Consider the following 22,850-nt stretch of genomic DNA (forward strand, 5'->3'; position numbering starts at 1 on the left):
GACTACTTAACTTGGGAAGTAGAGCAAGAAGCCAAAGAAAGGAAACTGACAGCTCTATCCCAGAAAGGGTCTCATGAAAGGGACCCTTCTTACTAGGCTGCTACTTGGGAACATAATTAAAAGTAAGGTTGTAAAATACTTGGCAGGTAGGTCCCAATAGGGGGAAAAAAGGCTAGAAATACAAACATGGATTCAATGATCACTGCCAGTCAATTATCACAGTATCACTACCCTCTGCTAACCTCACCCATGGGAGGCAGTGCCCTGCTCTGGACACTTTCAAATTAAGAGTTTTAAGTTAGAACAAATTTGACTCACATGATCAAAAATCATTTCCTAAAATCAATCTGCTTAAATTGAAAGTGCAGTAAGCTAGTTAATTTGTATGCTAGTAAATGTACTGCCAATCTAAGGTTATCTTGGTTTTGTTTTAGTGAATGTGCATAAGTTAAGGTTTTACTTCAGAGAATTTTAATTCAAAAAATTAAAATTAGACCATAACCCCATTAAGTGCCCTATTTTCATGTACTCAGGGTTAAGGATCTCACAATAAAGCACATCTGTGACTGGATTTACTCGGCAGTCTCATTAGCCAACATTTGATTAGTCATACTCTAATAAATAAACTAGGACATTGCTCAAAGTATCCACATAAACAGAAAAACAACAACATTCCTTAACTACACTAGCAGTTTCCTGGCCATCAGTGACATCGGAAGCGCCACACCCCACTTATGCCGAATAAAAAGCACCTTTCTCTCCAAAAGCTCTACCTGTCCAACAAACGCAGAGAAGGCTTTGGTGCTGTCGCGGCCGGCCGCTGCCGAGTGGTAAAGGTTCACCCACTCCCGCAGCAGGTACTCTGCCTTCTCCCGCAGGCCCGGAGGATCATCGTACTCAGAGGCCTGTGAGATGCCTGAGTGCATCATAAAGTTGGGGCCCCCGTGTGCGCGGTCGATCATAGCCTCATAGTTTGACCGCACCACCTCCATCAGCTGGGGCAACCTGAGGCAAGAAACACAGAGGTTATGTGAGACACCTCTGACCCCACAGGACCCCCATTTCTCTTACAATATGCCACTCCCTATTTGGGGGAGGGGTTGTCATACACTGGCAAGCTCATCCTCACCAATGAGATTAGGGACCAATACAAGGCACCGAGTCTGTCTGGCAGCTAGGTTCTCCCCTTTCAAACATAGATCCCTGGCTCTGACACCACCTGCATGCTGCACATGAAGCAGCATTAACAGTTACAACTAACTGTGCGGAGCTCACCCTTCGGGGGCATTTCCTCGTGAGTGAGCGTTGATCCTCATCAGAGTCTCGATGGTATGAAACAGATCGGCTTCAGTCACATGGGCCACACTTCTTTCATCCACCAACAGTATTTTCACCAACTGCATAGCAAATGCTACGGCCATGTAGTTCAAACCATTCTCCATTGACTGATAAAAAGGAAACCACAAAATCAACAGGAGTATTATGGACATAAAAATTTGCTGAAGTACAGAATTCTCCAACCCAGTTCAGGGAAGACCCTAACCCTCCTCTTTACCTGAGCCAGGTGAAGATCATATTGCTGCATATTAACCAGATGATTGCGAATTAACAGCTCTACCGCTTCCACATTATACTTATACTCATCCCGACACTCTATCAGGCACCTAGAAAAATTAAACATGTTTTTACTGACCCCAGGTTAACACACTGGATAATGAAGAAGTAAATTTTAGATCTAAAAGGAAATGTGTTCCAAAATCAAGAGACCGATATCAAGTCAACAATGGCCTTTCACAGTTTTAAGGCAACTTGGTAAAACCACCAGAGACTCAGCCCCATACTCTGACTCACTGCCACACCTGCACTCATGCTGATCCTGCTTGCAGTACTCTTTACTTGTTGGACTCCTTTCCACCCTTTAAAATCTACCTCAAATGTTATTTCCTTAATGGATTCTTTGGTCTCACATGGGTAGCAAATCCATACACACATTTCCCCTGTGTGAGCGGGGACTCCACCGCTCCACAGGGGGAGGCACCAAAATATAAAAGCCACATGCTTATTTATGTTGTATTTTAAGAACTGCTTATATTCCCCTCTGATAGATATCATAAATTCCATGAAGGAAAGAACAAGAACTCAATTTTGGCATCTCTCCTCCCACATCTAGTACCTAACAAAAGTACCCACAGTAAGAAAAGGAATCTTTGTTCAGAGTATGGTTTTATATCAAGTTCTCTAAGCTAGGAATTTCTGCATAAAATTATTTAAATATCGAATTCTGTGATCAAAGCATCTGCTCATTCTTAAACAAACTACAATTTGCTCTTGTTGAAAAAAAAATGCTATCTTTTTCCTTTTCCATAAGAAACTTAAAATTTTAATGATTAAACAATTTTCAGCATTTCTGAAAGAGAAGCAGAGTCCCTACACTGCTCCGTTGTGCTAGGTGCCAAAGGGTTGTCTAGAGCAGGGCTTCTTATCTTTTATTTGCAACCTCTTTTTGCCCAAGAAATTTTTACATGACCCTGGGTATATAGGTATACAAAGCAAATTTTTACTGATAATAAATCATCATTTTATGACTTCCATCCTCAGTTACAAGACCCCATATGGAATCCTGAACCATATGGTTTAAGAAGCTGAGTTCTAGTGGACCTGTAAAATCGTAAGACACATGAAGGGAAATGCAGTTTTGAATTTGGTACTGACCTTGTGATCTGTTTGTTACACCATGGAGACCCATATGCACGGCCATCCTGTAATGCTTTCAGTACAAGGAGGTGACACTCCCGGTAACGTAGCAGCAGGTCAGCGTCTGCACCACTTGTGGCATCAAGCAAGCCCTCCACAGCCTATAGAAGAGGAATAAAATCAGTTGGCCCAATATATTTACAGCTAGAAACAAAGCCTACCCTCAAACCACAACTTGTTCCCAAGACCTTGGCTATCAGCAAGTTATCACAGGATTCTCCCCAACTTCCTTTTGCATGCCCCCTTCTGTTTTACTTCTAAATTCAGTTTCCACCCTCATCTATTTAAACAATATCTTCCTCATGTCCTGCGCCTTGAATTTTGTATCAAAGGCACCAACATCTTTCCAGTCTCTCACATTCATAACCTTAGAATCTTCACTGAATGCTCCCCCCCTCATTCACCTCATGTACCTAATCAGTTATTGAACCTTGTTGTTTCTTGTCTACATCATTTCTCCATTCCCATAGCTACCACCTGAATTTAAAACCCAACATCACTTCCCTCAATTTTTGTAACACTCTTAATTGAGTGTCTGTCATCTGTCGAATCTTTCCCTAGTCTAATCCAAGAGAAACACACTGCTGCCAAAGTAGTTTTCCTTTAGAACAGATCTTTACTATGTTGGTTGTTCCCTTCTATCACTCAGATAAAATCCAAATTCCTCTGATTTTTAAAACCCTTCCTAACCTGGTCATACTCTTATGATCCAGCCATACTGTTTCTCACACACAAAACCCTCTATATACCTTTCATCTCTTTGCCTTTTGCACTGGCTGCACCCTCCCCCCGCCCCGAAATAAATTTTTCCTCACCTCCACCCCACAAAAGGTTGTGCTTGAGCTGGGACCTGAGGGGAAAAAAGGGATCCTGTTGGAAACCTTTCCTGAACCCTCAGCTACTGGTGCCTTCCTCCCTCTCTACTCTGTATTCTCTTCATATTCTTTATCCATTTAGAGAGGTGTTTTTTCCGTGTCAGAATGTAAGCACTGTAGTGTAAGGCTTAGTTCTTTGTGCTTGTATCCTCAGCTCTTGGTACATAGTAACTGCCCAATAAAAACAAGAAAATCTATGTTCTGTCCTGGAACACATTCTCTCAAACCTAAGTTCTGGTAACTTATTTTTCCCAGCTTTTTAACTTGTGTACCTCCACAAATCTTCTCTAAAAAAAGATTCTGAAGTCCCTACCTGTATCAATGTAACTTCAAAACCTACATGGAATACTTAATACTTGACTTTACACGAGGGAAAAACTTTGAGAATACCATTCAGATATGTGATCATTACATAGTCAATAACTAGGAATGGTTTTCATTGGGAAAAAGCCTATCAAACTTCACCGAGCAGCTGACCTTCTGCAGCAAGCCCAGGGCAGCAATGGCATCCCGAGAGTTGCGCGACATTACAACGGCATCCAGAAGGCTCCGGAGAGTCTGAGACTGAGGGTTCATGCCTAAGGCTGGAGGGATGGCATGCAGGTGCTGTTCCAGTTCTGTGATACACTTTTCATAGATCTGTGCTACGTCATCAGTAGCCCATGCTTGCTGTTATGAGAGAAGCAGGAAACCTTCATGAATGACAGTGCCCTACCTGTATTGTCACAGCATATATCTCTATTGCTATTTTTAAAGGTGGGCTTATCATAACAAATGTTGAATTATGGGGAAAAAAAAAATACTTTTATGACCAGATGTTATAGCAGTTTATATTTATAAGACATTTTTCTTAGAAAACACTTGAAGAGTACATGGGTAGTACCATCTACTATTCCAATTCTACGGATAAAAAGTCTAGGGCCCACAGAAGTCAGTTTATTAAGGCAAAGTCAGAGAGTCAATCAAATGTCAGAGGCTAGGCTACAATCATTTCACAAATATAGAGAGAACTGAATTAAGTGTTAGAATACCAGTCACCACCCCCCACCCCCCAATTAACAAGTAACCAATGGAATCAAAGCTATCCCATAGTCATCATGAAAAAGTGTTCTAAATCATTAATGATTAGACACATGCAAATTAAAACAACTCTGAGGGTACCATCCTATACCTACCAGATTAGTTAATATGACAAGAAAGAAAATGATAAATGTTGGAGAGGATGGAGGAAAACTGGAACACCAATGTACTGCTGGTGGAGGTCTGAATTAGCCCAAACAATTTGAAATTATTTGGAACTACACCTAAAGGCTATAAAACCTCTGGCCCAATATAGCATTACTAAGTCTTTATCCCAAAGAGATCCAAAAGTTTTTTTTTTTTTTTTTTTTAATCCAGAGTCTATGTGTACAAAAATATTTATATAGCAGCTCTATTTTATGGTGGCAAGAATTGAAAATTGAGGGCATATAATTATGATGGAATTCTATTGTGCCATAGAAACATTGAGCATGATAGTTTCAAAAAAACCTAAAAAGAATTTCAAGAACTGATGGAAAGTGAAATGAGCAGAACCAGAATACTATACACAGTAACAATACTGTAATAATCAACTGTGAATGATATAGCTGTTCTTAGCAATACAATGATCCAACAATTCTAAAAGACATATTATGAAAAATGCTATTCATCTCTAAAGAACTACTGATGGCATCTAAATGCATACATTCTTTTTTTCATGTGGAAGGCAGGATAAGGGGGATGGGAGGTTAATATGACTACTATGAAAATGGTTTACATGATTATATATGTATAACCTATATCAAGTTGTTTGCCATCTTAAAGAAAAGGGGATGAGGGAGAGAGAATTTGGGACTCAAAATTAAAAAAAAAAAAAAAAAAAAAGAAATGTTAATTTAAAAAAATTATATATATAAAAAATACACATATGTATGTATAAATAAAAAATTCAACAAAAAGGTTTTAATTAAAATAAGTTGATAACTAGGATGTGAAAGTATGAATTATGACTTCAAATCCAGTGATGCATCCATCAGATTAGAAACATTAACGTCTTTGTACAAATCCAAAACCAGGAAAATACCTAAGATTGAACTAGTGATGGAAAGTGTAGTAGGTGGGACAATGGCTAGAACCAAGTCTGAAGTCAGAAAGACATTTTCATGAATTCAAATCTGACCTCAAGACACTTACTAAGTAGCTGTGTAACTCTGGGCAAGTCACTTCACCCTATTTACCTCAGTTTCCTCATTTGGAAAATAAGCTGGAGAAGAAATGGCAAACTATACCAATATCTCTACCAAGAAAACCTCCCAAAAAGAGGGTCATGGAGAATAAGATAGGACAGAAGCGACTGAACAACAAAGTGATGGCAAACACTTTTTTTTTTTAATCATCAAAATTAAGATTCTAGAACCCAAGAAATCCAAGAATTAGCTAATGGAATATATTCATATTCATACTGATTAAAGTTTCAATTCAGGTAAAATCAACAACTTACCTTCATAGGCTGAGCTAAAAACCCTGTAGGCTGAGTTAAATCATTGGTAGGCAAGAAGCCAGGAACGTTACGTGCAAACTCTTCATAAACAGCCAGCTGTTTTGGGTCTACACCACCAACCTTTTTTGGAAAAAATTAATAATGAAAGTAATGACATTTCCAAAGGAAGAAAGCATTCTCAGCTGAGAAAATTATAAAATCTAAATCTAAAAAAAAAAATCACAATTTTAAAAAATAAAGATTATACATCTTTATTAATCTGAGTCACCTATCTATGTGCAAATTTAACAAATGGTTACCCCAAATAAAAAGCCTTTATTGGGAATATAAGCAGTAAATCTATTCTAGAAACCCTGAGTTAGTTGTTTGTTTTTTTAAATTGTCAGATTCTCACTTTCCTATAAGGATTAACAAAGAACTAGCACTAAAAACATATGATCACTAAAAGACATGATTGAAGGGAGACAAAAGAAGGAACAAACCAGAAGATAAATGCCAAAAGATGAATGACTTAAATACTTCAACACCTTTCCAATCCAGAGAGGATTTAAGGTCAATTTCACCAAAAATTCCAATAGCCAAGTCCTCTATAAATAACTTGGGAACAGCAGATGATTCAAATTAAAAGGAAGCAGTTAACTCCCATCTCCCATAACAAATTACCTTCTACTTCTACATGAAAATTGTGTGAGGGAAAGACAGATAGCTATAAATTCTGACCTTCAATCTGATCTGCTCTGGCATCCGCTCAGCCTGGTACGTCAAAACAACAGGATCACAATACCTGCGCCCCTCTTGCCTTGCATGTTTTCGAAGCTCAAATTCCTATAAACAAAAGTCTTACAAAGTTAGTTTTGTTAGAAGGTTCTTTTTAGGAAGTATTATTTCACAGAAAGCTCTTGAAAAGGCAAATGCCAAAGCACTTACAGTTGCTAATCTCTTGTCCATTTCTGGACCTGCCTTTTCTACTGCAGTCTTCTGAATGAAGCAGCATGCCAATTCACAATTATCCTGAGCTAGCTGCGCTGCTGCCTGTTCCATCATTTCCCTCTGCTGGGGGGATGCGGCCTACAAAAGGATAAAACATTATAGTGGGGTTTTTTGTTGTTGTTTTTTTGTATTTCTTCCCACTGAAGAGAAACTGAGTAACTTTCTGAGCATTTGTGTTACTTTTTTTTTAAATTACTAATGAAAAGTTTATAAGTCAAAAATTCTCAAATTTCAATCAAGTAAACTTTTAAACATTAAAAAGAAACTTCCATCAACATCTAGCATCAAAGTTGAAACCAATAGTAAATTTTAAGATTAGTTCAAGTTAACTGCTAAATATGAATCAACAAGACACAGCCAAGACCACCCTCCCACAGCCCCCAAAAGTAGTCTTTAATACATAATAAAGAACTGAATCTCATTGCTGTCACTATACAGAATCAAAAATAAAACACACAACTTAGATTTGGAGAGAAGTCTTGCTTCTCCAGGATTAAGATTACAAATCTTATCCCTAACACTTACTCGAAGTGCTGTGGCAAAGCTGTTTTTCAAATTGGTAGCTATGCTCATGAGTAAAGGTTCCCTGCAAGTTATCATAGCCATGCCAGCCGTCAGGTTCCTCATCATGTGATGAGCTGCTATCCGCATGCGTGACTCCTCAGAATCCAGTGCAAAGTCTTTCCTGACAATCTGTTCACAAGTAGTCATGGCAATCTTAATTGACCGATCCACTACTGGATGGACAAGCTCTTGGACAGCACGTTCAATTGCTTGACGTACACACTGCTTCAACTGTGGATGGGCCTGAAACAATGGAATCTGGAACGACGAAACATTAAATCAACTTCTAGTTAAGTAACTAAAACTTTTCAAAATTAATCAAACTAAAAAATGACAAACAACTGAAAACACTTGTAACTAAAATGACTGGTGTATTGCTACATCAAACCATACATTAGAAAATTTTGAAAATACTTGAGATGTTAATAACCAAAAAACTCCAAACAACAATGACAACAAAAAGCCAGTTCTCCCTTGGTGTGCTATAATTTATAAGTCTTCCTTTAAACCAAATTCCAATTATAATGAGACAAATTTGAATCCACATAAAGCATAATTTTCTACCTTGTGATCTTAAGAATTTGTGACTTCATAAGTAGGATGCAGTATTTTTTAAAACAAAAGGCAAAGCAGAGAACAGTTGTCTCTTCTTTTTGAGACCTTCATACTTCATTAGCCTTACAATACAGACCATCCTTTTAAGAGAGCAAATGTACCATGTACCAAAGCTTCTATTTTAAGCCTTTTGCATCATTACCTGAAAGCCCACTTTCATATACTACAATAATTTAAATTTGGGCCCTTTATTAATTTTTTGCATGCTAATGAAAGTCATTTTCAATTTACTATTGTAAAAGACACATGAATACCCACACTTCTGGAAATGATATAGAACTCATTTAAAAACAAACAAACAAACAAACAAACAAAAAACCAAGACAGTCAAGAGCACTGAATTAAAAGTCAGATGACCTGAGCTCTATCTTGTCCTGTTCTGCTAATAACTAGCTGTGTGGGGTTAAAATCCCTTAGGCTTTCTGGGGTTATTTCCAATTCTGTCAAATGAGATTAAACTAGCTAATCTCAAAGGCTCTCTATAAAACCCTAAGTATGGTCCCCAAGATGAAAAATAAGTGATATATTTCAGAGTAAAATTTATTCAAATTGGTCCTTTCATTGGGAACATTTTTATTTCCCCATGAGGATTAGGACAACTCCATATAGTATAATCAAAAAATAAGTACTTTTTTACCATAATATGGCAACATCTATTAAGCAGTTAAGGGGAGGGGGGGTATGCACACACATGTGCATATGTATGAGGAAAGGGCTGAATAGAACATGTTGCTAAGCTGTGTGATTTGCCTAATCTACAGATTGCCCTACCAAACAAACTTTACATTTAGGATTCCAGCTAGATGCTGAAATCACTAACCCCTACCTCAAAATGAGGATGAAAATTTTAAGGTGAATATATACAAAGATAAGCTCAGTTCCAGGTATCTGCCAGAAGAGGTAGAGACTTAAGACCAGGCTCAGAAGACCTTCTGATTTGGCTTGCCAAGAAGAGCCAAGTGGGAGAGGAGAACCTGAGAACCAACATTAAGTCATGATTTAATTCATCCTGGGGCTTACCTTTGCAAAAAGCATTTAAAATGCCACAATCCATGTTAACTACTTGCTAAATTTTAAAGTACAGAAAGGTAAAAGAATCTGTGCTCAACAGCAGCACATGGGCCCAGAATGATTTCCACCTCTCAACTGTAGCTGATGAGATTGATGTAGGCTGACTCAACATTCACAGGCTATGCCCAATGCTTCGGGTAGAATAGTGCAAAGGAAATGGAAAGTAGAGAGAAATCAGATTTACTGAAAAGCTACTCAAACATACAAAAGAACAGATTTAGCTTAGTGTCTTAAATTTCTAATGGCTTTTAAATAAAATGTTCTGGTTGTTCTGTATTACAACAGATTATGAATTGAAGTATAAAAGAAAAGGATAATTACATTTAAATTAATACTACTACTATTAAGTTTAAGATGCCTCTTCGGGGCAAAAAAAGCTTTGTGCTTTTTAAAAAGAAATTCTCATGACTCTCAATTTAATTCTTTTAATGGATGAGTTGACAGGGTCACTGAAGATTACATGACAGCTGGTGCCTCTCAAACTTCTTGGGTGTAGAGACAGATATAATACAACTATTCACACTGGTGAGTCACATAGAACATGGCCTATCTTAACTCACCAGTTTTCTGCCCAAACCAACCTCCTAATTCAATCTTGCTCCTAAACTCCTCTTCAATGGAATTGAATTCTTCCCAAACCAGAGGGGAATGACCTAGCATTCTGACTTTTTGGGACACTCACCGAGGTAACAAGAAATATTAACTAGTAAATATAAATACTTCAGTGGCTATTAAGCAAACTGATCTCTCCCTATCTTCCATTTCCTTTATTTCCCATTTCTTAAGTTCTATATCAGGGGTCCTCAAACTTTTTAAATAGGGGGCCAGTTCACTGTCCCTCAGACTGTTGGAGGGCCGGACTACAGTAAAAACAAAAACTATGTTTTGTGGGCCTTTAAATAAAGAAACTTCATAGCCCTGGATGAGGGAGATAATTGTCTTCAGCTGCCACATCTGGCCCCATGGGCCGTAGTTCGAGGACCTCTGTTCTACATCTTTTCATCTTCACTTTCCCAAAAATGTCTTGGAAAACATTTGAGTGGGAAAGGGAAAAACAGAGCAAATTTATTAAGTTGTCCTAGGTATTTTTTGTGCTGACAAGGAAAGGAGGCGAGATGAGGAAAACAAACGGCCTACCTATGCCCTCTCCCCCAACAAATTAATCTCTAACCTCCTATTAACATTACCAAAATCTACAACATCCTTACACATTTTGTGGTTCTTGAGTTCTATTAATGGACAATATTAACAGAGAAATTCAGGGAGAAAAGGGTAAAAGAGAAGACAATAAAGAAGAGGGTACTAAACAACATTGTGACTCCAAAGATGAGTTATTTTTTTTTGTTGTTTGTTTGTTTGGTAGGGGATGGAGAAAAGGAAGAAAAACCTTTAAAAATACAGAGAAGGGTAATGCTGGCAACTTACCGTGGGATTTAGAGTAATATGTGGCGCCAGACCTCCCAGGGAATAGACATTGATGTCATGGTAGCTGTATTGAGGCTGTGGAGGAACAGTAGCTGTACAAGTGGTACTGGTAGCTGGTGTGGTAGAAGTAGCTTGATGCAAAAAAGGATAAAAAGTAAAATTAGAACTGCTTAGAAAATAGACCAAGTATTCTATAGAAGAACTTGGGTAGCTCTGAATTTGAATTGAGTAAATTAATCAACTGGTTAATTAATCTGGAAAAAGCCTTAAATATGGCTAAATCTAGTCAATTTTTCACACACACACACACACACACACACACACACACACACACACACACAACACACACACACAAGGCGAGCGCCTAGACCTTGACACCCCCCCACCCCCCCACCCCCAGGGAGAACACTAATTACTTTTACCATCACAGTTCAAGACCCTGGAGTCACATGAGCTGATACCACATGATTAGAGGCCCTGATAAGGACACAGAGCTGAAAAGCTTTGGGCTGCACTGAGAACAATAACATTCTCTCTAAACATCCAAGGGATAACGCAAGCTGCCTTGGCTATTAGAATCATCCTAATCCAGAAAGAAGCTACTTTTGTTCATTATAGGAGGGAGTAAGGGTTCCAGCCAATCTTAGGAAAAATATAGATCCAATTATGACTTCTAAATTCTTTAAGAGAATAAACTTTACTTATTCAACAAAGTAGTAGTAACTGGGTTTTCTTTTTTAAGTGGTTGCTGTTTATAGACTCATGCACACATAAATGTTTTCAACTTTTGGTAAGAAAAAAAAAAAAACAACAACAACAACAAATAAAATTTACAGAATCAAGACAAGTGAATCTTTCCATGAATATTCAGAAAACCCATCAGGATTACAGGATACCCTGAACATCACTAGCAATACCCACGAATCACTGTGTGTCTCCTAAAAAGAATATTTTAATTGTTATAAAAAGCAGGGGAAATGTGCTTTTACTAATTGTACTCACTGGTAGTTGTGATGGGAGGAAGTGCTTCTGGCTGCTTGACATCCTTTTTGGGGGCAGAGAGCTGCTCTTCTAAGTTTTTAAGTCTGTCCTTGTCTTTCAGGAGGCTCCCAGGTTTTAGCTCATTGATGTCCAGGGCAAGATTCTTGCAGAGAACCTCAATCTCAAACTTCAAGTTTAACTGCATCATTACAGTTGAATTAGATTTCAAACATTTAAATTCCAGCTTCATCCACTACCTATTAATTTGTCCCACACCTCCCATAGTGTTTGCTTGCCCAATACAGATGGCCTTCAAAGGACAGGGCTGTGATGAAAACACAAGGACCACTATACCACAAAACAATGGCTTTTATTCTCATTTATGTACACGACACACAAATAAACCAATTTCTCATGTAATGTCCTGACAGAGTAACAATTTACAACATTATGGTAATAAATATTTACCTTTAAATCATGTTCTTGGTGAAGCTCAGCTAGTACATTCATAATTGCCATTGTCCAAGGATTTGGTGGCCTGAAAACCTAAAGCAGCAACAGTCAGTTGATCAAAAAACCTTATTCTAAAACATTTACATCTAAAGTAACATTTATACTCAAAATCTTCAAATCTTCTTTATGGCATAAAATGAACAGAATATTAAAAAAAAAAAATTGGGGAAACTGTCATTGCCTCAGTGGGAGTTTTCAAACTCATGGCAGGACCCCTGAAGCACATGTGCCCAAACACCCCAATTACTAGGTCTAGTGTTCTTACAAGCATACTGAGACACTTAAAAAAAAAAAAAAAAAAAAGAGGCTTTATTTTAAATAGTATTTTCATCTCTTTATATGGAAAAGAAACAACACTGATGCTATTGACATTGTATTGACTAAAATTGCAAGGTGGTAATGACTGATCCTAGATAGTTCCATTTAAGAATATGAAGATCTTCTTACCACACTCCGAACACTGGATTCTAAGACTTTGGCAACAAAGGGCACCACATACAGCAATTCCTGCTGTCCTTTAACATAAGCTTCCAACAATAAAGATTTTACATCTAAGTCCTGGAACAAACAAGGAAAAAATATCTAAAGAACTTCACATTTAATTCATTTTAATATGCATCCAACACACACATAGTTGAGAGACATGAAGTGAAAACTATAGAAAAATAAGATGGGGTGAGCTTTTTTCTACATCTATTACATCCTACTGGTCTTCTTTCCAGAAGAGAATATAATAAAGAGATAAAACTGCATTGTAATTTTACCTACAATAATGTGACATGCTAAGGAGAATGGAGAAGAGTGTTAGCACATGTCCAGATCTTGATGTCCCAGGTGTCTACTTGCCCTGCAAACCCACCAATAGGCCAAAATCTAGATTAAGAAGACATCAAGCCAATATATTTATATGAGCTAACATTTACAGCTACTGGGAGTTATCATTTAGATTAATTCAACCTTTTCATGAGCTCAGAAAGACAGATCACCTTTCCTGGAAGCCTACATTCTGGGGGTAGCAAAAACCTGGGCCAGATTCCCAGTATAAAGCCTCTATGCCCAAATTAGAATAGTTGGGCTACATGCAGAGTTTTGAATGGAAACTCACTGTATGTAAGATGGGTTTGTTTTTGGCTAGTGTGATCATCCCCAGCCAGTGGCCCAGGTTCTTCAGCAAGGAACGGTCTGAGAAGTTGGCTGCTGCTTTATCTGACGTCAGAAGCACCTAAAAAAAAATTTTTTTAAAGAACTGAGAGAGGCTTGAAGCTTAAAAATGGGGTAGTGAGAATAACTATTTCTCTACCCTAAAAGACTAAAGATTCAGAACTTAGCCTTTTAAGCTCCAAGGGCAAGAACTAAGATTGGAGACAACCCACCCGTCAAATTAAGTTCTCTGTCACCTAACATCTTTACACAGAATCAGGTTAACATTGGGCAATCTTACACTCTGAAAACTACAGAACTGATACAGTGCCCTGATTTCACATCTATTTTGAAGAACTAAAGCCAATTCTCCTAAACAGAGAGTGGTGCCAACAAAACTTCCTGAGTAACAGGGGAAACAAAAAGCATACAGAAAAAATTAGAACAATGCCATTTCAAGTTATCCAAGACATTCTACTCTTCTCCAGAAATTTCTGACAATCTCCCACAACAGTGAGAATTTTATACAACAAAGTATGTAGTTGTGTAAATTACCCCATCCTTTCCCAACCCATGTAGTTTGTGCTTTACCTGCCACTATCAAGATCCTAGCAGCTTCAGATTTCTCTATAGATTTTTTTAATTGGGTATTCACTAAGCCAAATCACACCTCTTCTAAAAAGCTGCACATAGCAGTCATGTTCCTTAATACTACCAGCAGAGCACAAGCTAAATGGACAGTCAGCTGTGCTAGGATAGGCATTAAGGGATTCTTTGGCACTACAGCGTAACCTAAAGTGGTAAAAATTCCCATCAATAGGTTTAAAAAATAGTGCTTTAAGAACGAGTTTATTTGGCGCCTTTCATAAAGTGTTCCCTAGTATACACAAGAAAAAAACAAAAATGTTTCATGAGTAATCCTATTAAGCAGACACCTTCCTTATACTTACATGCTGTTTTCTAACAAGAATCTTACAAAGGACGAATTTTACACAAGGTATTAAATACCTTGTGCTGTAGTTTCACTGACACAACTTCTTGGGAGGAGGAAAGGAGAAGGGGACTAGGTGTTTATGATTACATTATATAAAATGAGGTGGCTATAGGTAAATGAGAAAGAAAGCAGCAGCAAGACGGGGAAAAAGATACTCAGTCTGGGACTTCAACTCTGTACATAAAACCTTGAAACAGTCAGTCAAATACTACATTAAAATAGATTTTAAAATTGTAGACTCACTATATCTAGAAAATTTGGAATAATTTTATCACAGATTCAGATGCAAGCTATATTAGTGAAGTATCCTGCTAGTTATCCTTTAATAAAATCTAAATGTAGAAAAAACTTAAATCCACTTATAGGAGAGGTATCTGCTCAATCCTTGAACACTTGCTAAATTTTAGTGTAGATTACTTTCTAAATCAATTATTAAAAGCACAACAAACCAAACTTGGGCTAGTAGGAATGAAGTTAATTATAAGCAAAAAGAATTGTGTCAAGAAATGTTCTAAGGCAAGTAAGTGATCTGAAAGAATTTCCTCAATCTAACCATTATCAATACCATAACCACATTATATGACTTTGAGATATTAACTAAATATACTAACTTAAAAGACCAGGCTTCTTATTTTTAGGGAGAAGAAAAGAAAAAGATTGGGAATTTTCTATTACTACACAGATTTATCAAAAATGGATCTTAAACACCAAATAACCAAAATGAGATCAATTTTTTTGATGTAAAAAGTATACCTAGAAAAATTATTAGATACCCTTGAATGTTATATTATACTAAATAAATACACATGAAAATACACATCCTGCAAGATCGCTGAAGACTTATTTATATTAGATGACAGGCAACATTTCTCATCATCCTGATATTTAGCCACCAGCAGAAAGATACAATGAAAGAAGGTTTCTAAGGAACTGAACAATTATTATCTTTAAGTTATTTAAGCTAGAAACAAGGAACAACTTATTCACTTAAACACAAACTATATAAAAAAGTACATTTTCTGATTTAAAATATTGTTATAAGAACAGGCATTTATTAGTCAATAGAAGAAATTGTAGAAGAAAAGTTCTATTACTTACTTTAATATTTCTGTAGGTCTCATTCAGAACCATCTTATTAAATTCGGGATTCTTAAGTGTATCAAGAAAATTTGAATAAAGGCTGTGAAAGTTTGGCTCAATACTGACTCTCTTCATGACAAGATATTGTGAAACCCAAGGCATAAACTCTTCTTTCACTGTTTCCTTCAACTCTTCAACCTAGACAAAGTATTGATATAAAAATGTTTAAAGCATAAATGAAATTAAACTAGATTAAGCAACCCAAATGAACAAAAGCTCAACTGTCACATTTAAATAACTATGAAGCCATTTTCTGACAGAAAGATGCCACCACATGTTAATTACTAATTACAAATTGTGCTTACAAAAAATCCACTTGATACAGAGATTCCATTGTACACTACCTGCATCAGAAGCTGGGGGGGAGGGGGAGGAAGGGAAGGGGAGAATGATCTTATTCTGTGTCTGCTGCACCACTTTGGGACGTCTCTAAATATACCTGCAAGATAACATTCTCCCATTTCAACTTTTCTGTCTTTCCCCAACAGATTTAAGCTCCTTGAGATCAGAGACTGACTGATTTTATTTGCATTTGTACTCTAAGGATCTAACACATTGCCTGAATTACAGTAGATATTTAGTGTTTACTGATGGTCGAAGAAACTTTCTAAACAGAGATAAGTAATTAGGTGAGTTTAAAAAAACCACAGGCTTTAGTAGCTTAACACTACACTAAGATTTTTAGGTCACCCTGTATGTAAATTGTAGATGGAAGTAATCTCAGAGAACAATAGGATTCTAACAGGGGGTGAACTCTGTGCCTTAAATACAAAGTTTGAGATTCCAAGTTCTAGAAATATGCTTTAATTGAAATCTACTTCTTTGTAGGTAGACCTTGACAGATTTTGTACATTAAGTTTTAAACCTCTGGCAGGCCAACATTTAAAATGACTATGAAGGGAAAAAAGGAATTGGAGTGCAATTCAAATCTTGTTTCTATTTCCTACTTTTGTGACCTTACATTCCTGATGAGCCTGTGTCTCATCCCATATAATATAAGACTCAAGGGCCTTTGAGATTCCTCATCAGTTTAAGAGTTAGGATTCTATGTCTTAAAATTTAAATATCCACATCTCTTAGACTATTAAGTATTTTGTCTGAAAAAACAAATTTATAATATAGGACATCAGAACCAGGAACTGAAAGCATTCACACAACCCCCCTTCTTCAAGAGATGGGGGAAAATTTATGTTCACTATGGACAGAGAACCAAAGTACACTCACTTTTTGTGTCATGTTTGACTGAGAAAGGTTGTTGAAGATAAAAGCAATTTTTTCCTGGACATTTTCTGGAGGCTCCACAATTCTTTCAGTTTGGTCCGTAGCCACCAGCAGGGTATCAATATTTGTAGTATTAATAGACGGCTAGAAGGCAAAGTACACAAAAGTTCAAGAAAATTCATATTCTCCAAGTAACTATTTTGCATATTAACAAAGAAAAAATTTCACTTACTGGCACATCTTTTTTAAAGCTGACTCCTGTGGGCCTGGTGATTGTGATGGTTTTAGCCACAGTAGTAGTGGTTGAGGTGGTTACAATAGTGCTGACTTGACCAGCAAGAGGAGCTTTTGCTGGAACCTGGGCCTGGGCCTGGGCCTGGGCCTGAGCAAGTGCAATACTTCCAGGGGTAGTAATGGAACCCTGCATTTTCACAGGAGGGTCTCTAGATTGCTGTCCATATTCGATGTACTTCAAAAATAAACAAACAAATCATTTGTTTAAAAAAAAAAAAAGGAATAAGAATTCATTAGTTTGGGGAATGAGAGTGAAAAGGAAAAGAGGAATATTTTTCAACACCTCTCAAATTAGCCCCCTTGTGCCCCCAGCACAGTCATATACGCTGGTGAAGACCCTCTTCATCTGTTCATTGGGTCTGCCCACACTCCAATCCATCCTCTAGTCAGGGTTTTCCCTAAAGCTCTAGTCTGATAGTGTCACCCTTCCTCACCACAACGGATAAAACCCAATGGGGCTCCCTAAGACCAGCAAGATCAAATACAAGTTGCTCTGGATAACCTGGTCCTCCCCACCTTTCTGTACTTCCCTCTTCCCTCAGCGTGGTGTCACCCTGGCTATTCCTCCCACCTTCTGACACTGGCTGTCCCTCCTTCTAGGAGCCCTCTTCTTGTCTCCACCTACCGACTTCCTTGGTTCTGTCCAGTCTAAGCTAAGACCCCAACCTCTCCACTTTCTGTTAGCCCTACAATTTAGCCTGTATACATCTTGTTTGTACTTAATTGTTTGCAGGTTGCCTTTCCTGGAACCCGGGCCCAGTCAGCACTAAATAGGTATCTTTTGAGTTGACCTGATGTCAGGTGTTTTTATTCTAGCCCCTTCACTTCTGGAACCATCTGAATCCATTCAGAACATAATCCTTCCTTCACATCATAATTTCCTTCCCATAATTTCTATTCCCTCTAGTTAGTTATGAGGCTAACTTATGTTGCTAGGAAAGAGGGGAATGAAAAGCTCTCCCCAAACTCCAGGAATTAAGTGTAATGACATAGAATACACTTTTGAATCTGATTATCCTTTTTTTCTTCCTAAACAGAGACCAACACTAAAACTTTTAGCAAAGTGGCAACCTAATCGAAAGGTTTAGTCATTAAGATCTCTTTTTAAAAAACCTGACATCCAGCCAAAATGAGATTCATCACACTGAGCAATTCTGGTACTAGAGAACAAACAATGAAAAGTGCACAAACCACACACAAATCTCCAGAAGTGGAAGATCCCTGGCAGAGAATATTTCCCATATTGTTGGACAGCCGTCTTGTTCACAGTTCATTGAACGGCTTTCTTTGTTATGAGGGAAAGGTCAATGTTGAGGGGGAAGGCCAACATAAAAAAACAGAGACCAGAGACTGATAGCATTTTAACCCCACTTAAACATGCTCTCACACTGGACCTTAACTACACAGAGTGCATGTGAGATAGGCAAGCCAGTCAAGCGTAGCTGCGTCACCCTCAAAATCATTGTCCGTAGGGTTTGCCATTTCCTTCTCCAGTTCAATTTTACAGATAAGAGAACTGAGGTAAACAGGGCTAAGTGACTTGCCCAGGGTCACAAAACTGGTGAGTGTCTGAAGGGATTTGCAGTCAAGATCTCCTGACTCCAGAGCTAGGGCACTATCCCCTGAACCATTCAGCTTCCTCCAAGTATAATCATTTTGGAGCAAACGAGGTAAATAACGCTTCTGGTTTACAGAATGTGGGACATTTAAAGAACACAAGAAGTAAAAGAAAATATGTGAGTTTCAACATAGCATTTTCATTTTGTTGTTGTTTACTTGCATTTTATTTTCTTTCTAATTTGTTCCCCCCAGTTTGATTTGATTTTTCTTGTGCAGCAAAATATTTAACATATACTTCTACCATGTTTAACAAACACTGGACTACTTGCCATCTGGGGAAAGGGCAGGGGGAGAGGGGAAAAATTGAAATATAAGGTTTTGCCAGGATTCATGTCAAAGAATTATCTATGCATATGCTTTGAAAAATAAAAAGCTTTAATAAAAAAATTTAAAAATAAGTCAAAAGAAAAGAAAAGAAAAGAAAAAAGGTGAGTTTGGAAATAGCTCACACATGGAACAAAGGAATAATATAGTAGTGACTTAAATTACTCAAATGCTGCTAGAAATCTTTTTGCTAAAAAGCAAATCAGCCAATCCTTGCATGACCTGATCTAATTCAAATTCCACTTTTCAATGAATCTATCAAAGCAGCTCTCTTAGAATCAAAGGGCAAAGGAAAAACAGAAAATCCATCAGTCATCTTTTGAAATCCAAAATGAAAACTTGCAGAAACATCATAGCCAAAATCTAGCACTTCCAAGTCAAAAGAAAAATATTGTGAACAACTAAAAAGAAAAATTCAAGTGCCAAGGAACCAGTCAGGATATAGCAAAAACACACATGATGAAGAGTTTTGGGAAATGATATTCTAAAAGCAAAAAAGATAAGATTACTACCAAAAATAACTTACTCATCAAAACCAAGTAAGACACTGGGAGTAGGGGGGAGTAGGTATGATTAAATTAGTACTTTAATAAAAAGGATGATGACATAAGTGAATTTTTGATAAAAAGAACAAAGCTCAAATGAAACTGAAACACAAACACTGTATTCAAAAGAAACATAAAAAGGAAAATACAAATAAGCAATCATAAACGAATACAAAAAAGGCTGAAATGTTTAAATTTTAATAGGGGAGAAAATACAGATGTTCCCTCAGAACTTTTAATGTTGTCAAGAATCATAAACGGAGATTAAACAAGTGAGCCTCGGAATGGTTTTTCTATATTTTGATCATCATTTTTAAAGAGAGGAAAAAAAGGAAGGCAATAGAAGAATTCAAGTAAAGCAGGTGTCTTCTGATGAGAATTATGGACATGCAAAAGGACCCAACTATATATATATATAAATATATAAATATATATATATAATATTTAAAGACAGGTACCATAAGATGGCAATTAAGGTAAGTAAGAAAGAATGAATAAATCTTGGCATGGTCCTATAAAACTGTCAGGAAGGATAAAGCTGGAGTTTAAGCCAAGACAACATTTTTTTTTTTTAAATTTTTGGGAAAGTTGGAAAAACCACTGCTTGAGACAAAATAGAGTGGGTCAATCTTTACGTTGTTTCTGTTTTCTTTGCCAAGAAGAATGAACATTACACCAAAAAATCTAAAATAAAAATGAGTAGCAAAAAATTGGTAACCAAAACAATGTTTAAAGATCACTTAGCAATGACCTTAGCAAAGGTGAAATCAAGTAACCTGACCCAGATAAAACTACATCCTTGATACTGTATTGCAATTGTTAAATCAATAATATTTGGGATGGAGATGGGAATGAGGACCCACATGGGACAAATGATGACAGAGCCTACTAGTGGCTTAAAGTCTTTGGAGAATTGTGTAACAGATAATTAAAAAGACACTTAGTGAAGATATGGGAAAGTTAGTGGAAATTACCCAGAGCATGGGCTTCTTGAGAGCAAATCAAGACACAGTAATCTTAGTACCTTAAGTTTTTTTTCCCCCTGACATCAGAAAACCAGCAGGTCAGGAGAATGATATAGATAATGTTACTTCATTTAACAAAGCATTTGATAAAGTGATCCCATACTACTTAGGGGAAAACAACGGAGAGATTTCATAGTACAAAATTGAGAAGGATGGTTAAAAAAAAATTCCCCAAAAGATTGATTTCTATAGTAGATTTCAAAGAGGCAAAGGCGTAACATGGTGACCAAAAGTATAACTTTGGGTTAGATTAAGAAAATCCCAGCTCCTAAGAGTAAAAAGGTATTGATCTCTTGGTACTCTATCCTGATCAGATGACCTGAATTATTTGTTTTTAAGAGATGGGAGGACTCAAAGGAAAGCACTTATATAATGGCACATGGTAGGCTAAAATCTTAAGTGTCTTACAAATGTTATCTCATTAAATCCTCAAAATCACATCACAAGATAGGTGCTATTCCTCGCTTTATACTTGAGGAAACGAGGCAGAGGTTAGTTAAATTGCCAAGGGTGACAAACCTATTAAAAGTCTGAAGCTGGATCAGAACCCACCTCCTCCTTACTATGCACGTTGGCACCCTCAGCTGTCTCTCAAAAGGCACTGAGGAAATGGAGAATACCCAGAAAAGTGTCCTGGAGAGTCAAGGATTTTGACCCTAAATCATAAGAGAATTGGTTTAAGGTGCTGGGCAATGTTGAGCCTTAAGAAAAAGGAGGTGGGGGCTCTTTTGAATGACAGTCCCACACAAAGACACAATTAGGAAAAATGCAAAGAAGCTGAACAAATGTAAATTCAGGCATGATGTCAGCGACCCCTGATCATGAAGGCTGTCCAGAAGAATGAGTGGCTGACCTCCAGAGCTGACAATCCCTCTGCCTGGAAGGTCATTGGCAGCTTCTCTGGGGAGCTCAGAGGTGGACCTGATATTTCCAAGCTTTCTGTTTACTCTTAGATTGATTCTAATGAGGAAAAGAGAAGGGACAAGTTGGCCATTGCCCCAAACGTGGTAGAGACGTCCAAGAGAATTAACATCTCTAGACAAGTTAACAAAGGGGACAAAGTTGTCAGCTAGAAATTTGTGTGTAATGCTTGTGACAGATCAGGGCACAAGATGTACACCTGAAAATTCATATGCATACAGGTGATAACTGAATGTAATAGGAACATATAAGACCACCATGAACAAAAGTGGAGAAAAGTGATAAAAGGCAGTAAATTTTACCTGATCTGAAGCTTACTTTGACATAAAGATATAAAGACTGCTGGCATTTTAAAACTTCTGCTATTCTACAGCAATACTGCATTAAAATGAAATAATCCATTTACAAAATGGATCACATGACTGAATTCTATGAGATTCAATAAATTAGATACTAGTCTATGCTTTAAATTAGCAGGACTAATGACTTCCCACCTCCCAATAAAATTGCAAAAAATGTAAATATACCCCTAGGGGAGGAGGGAGGAGAAAGATTATAACACATTTACAATTAACTGGAAAGAAACAAAATTACAAAGTGAATGAGAAATAAATTAAAGGATCAACAGATCCTGTCAATGTGAAATGTTTATCCAATCTTTCAGGAATGTTAAAACCTGAGAAAAATATTCATTAGCAGTTAAACAATGAATATTGGTTAATTGTTTTTGCTGTGACCTAATAGAAAAAGTGCTCTCAAAATCAAAGCAGTGAAGTTCTTTAAAATAATTTTTGTCTGTTTGACCATCAAGCAGCACACTTACCTCCTGCAGATGATGAGGAAACCGCATAAAGTGACTAATGGAGGCCAAGTGCTGACAGTACTGGGGATAGTCCTTCAATCTAGCAAAGAAAAAGAGTCATCTCATTGAAGGACATAAGGAGCAGGAAAGAAAAGACTTCTATTGATACAATGACCACAATCTTGGGCCCTAATCTTACCCCACCCCCTCCAAAAACAAAACAAACAAAAAAAAAAACCACACACACACACACACACCCCCACCAAGTAAGCAACTCAAGAGTTCTTATCAATAAAAATCATTATAATCATAATAAACAGTAACAATTCCTCAAAATGTTATTAAAATTTAATATTTAACTTCAATTGGTTAGAGATTATTTATAATCTTGACATTATACCAATCTTGGATAGCAATAGGCACAGAAATGAATATATTCAAGATGGCATCATGCCAGGATGGCATCTGGGTTTTTTGACCTATAATCTATGCTTCCGTTGTGGTATAAAAACTTC

The 22,850-nt window shown here is 37.2% G+C and overlaps 1 protein-coding gene and 1 non-coding gene across 10 annotated transcripts in view; both read right to left on the reverse strand.

Annotated features, from left to right (window-relative positions):
* Positions 1-22,850, reverse strand: part of CNOT1 (CCR4-NOT transcription complex subunit 1) — a 94,020-nt gene that overhangs the window by 9,497 nt on the left and 61,673 nt on the right. For 5 of the 9 annotated variants that reach the window (XM_031949952.1, XM_031949948.1, XM_031949946.1 and 2 more), the window contains 18 exons: positions 22,357-22,435; positions 17,037-17,273; positions 16,808-16,948; positions 15,542-15,721; positions 13,415-13,531; positions 12,757-12,867; positions 12,265-12,342; positions 11,818-11,995; positions 10,816-10,946; positions 7,666-7,962; positions 7,078-7,218; positions 6,871-6,975; positions 6,151-6,270; positions 4,107-4,298; positions 2,713-2,855; positions 1,556-1,664; positions 1,276-1,445; positions 753-1,005 (listed from right to left, as the gene is read on the reverse strand). In XM_031949952.1, coding sequence (XP_031805812.1) covers positions 753-1,005; positions 1,276-1,445; positions 1,556-1,664; positions 2,713-2,855; positions 4,107-4,298; positions 6,151-6,270; positions 6,871-6,975; positions 7,078-7,218; positions 7,666-7,962; positions 10,816-10,946; positions 11,818-11,995; positions 12,265-12,342; positions 12,757-12,867; positions 13,415-13,531; positions 15,542-15,721; positions 16,808-16,948; positions 17,037-17,273; positions 22,357-22,435 — 2,782 coding nt within the window. The remainder of the gene's footprint in view (positions 1-752; positions 1,006-1,275; positions 1,446-1,555; positions 1,665-2,712; positions 2,856-4,106; positions 4,299-6,150; positions 6,271-6,870; positions 6,976-7,077; positions 7,219-7,665; positions 7,963-10,815; positions 10,947-11,817; positions 11,996-12,264; positions 12,343-12,756; positions 12,868-13,414; positions 13,532-15,541; positions 15,722-16,807; positions 16,949-17,036; positions 17,274-22,356; positions 22,436-22,850) is intronic. The other 4 variants (XM_031949953.1, XM_031949950.1, XM_031949951.1 and 1 more) reach the window with 1 other exon arrangement.
* Positions 14,146-14,286, reverse strand: LOC111718714. The gene has a single exon (XR_002769216.1). It is a non-coding gene; the product is annotated as a small nucleolar RNA SNORA46 (small nucleolar RNA).

The sequence above is a fragment of the Sarcophilus harrisii genome, chromosome 2 (assembly GCF_902635505.1).
Source record: "Sarcophilus harrisii chromosome 2, mSarHar1.11, whole genome shotgun sequence".
NCBI classification, from domain to species: domain Eukaryota; kingdom Metazoa; phylum Chordata; class Mammalia; order Dasyuromorphia; family Dasyuridae; genus Sarcophilus; species Sarcophilus harrisii.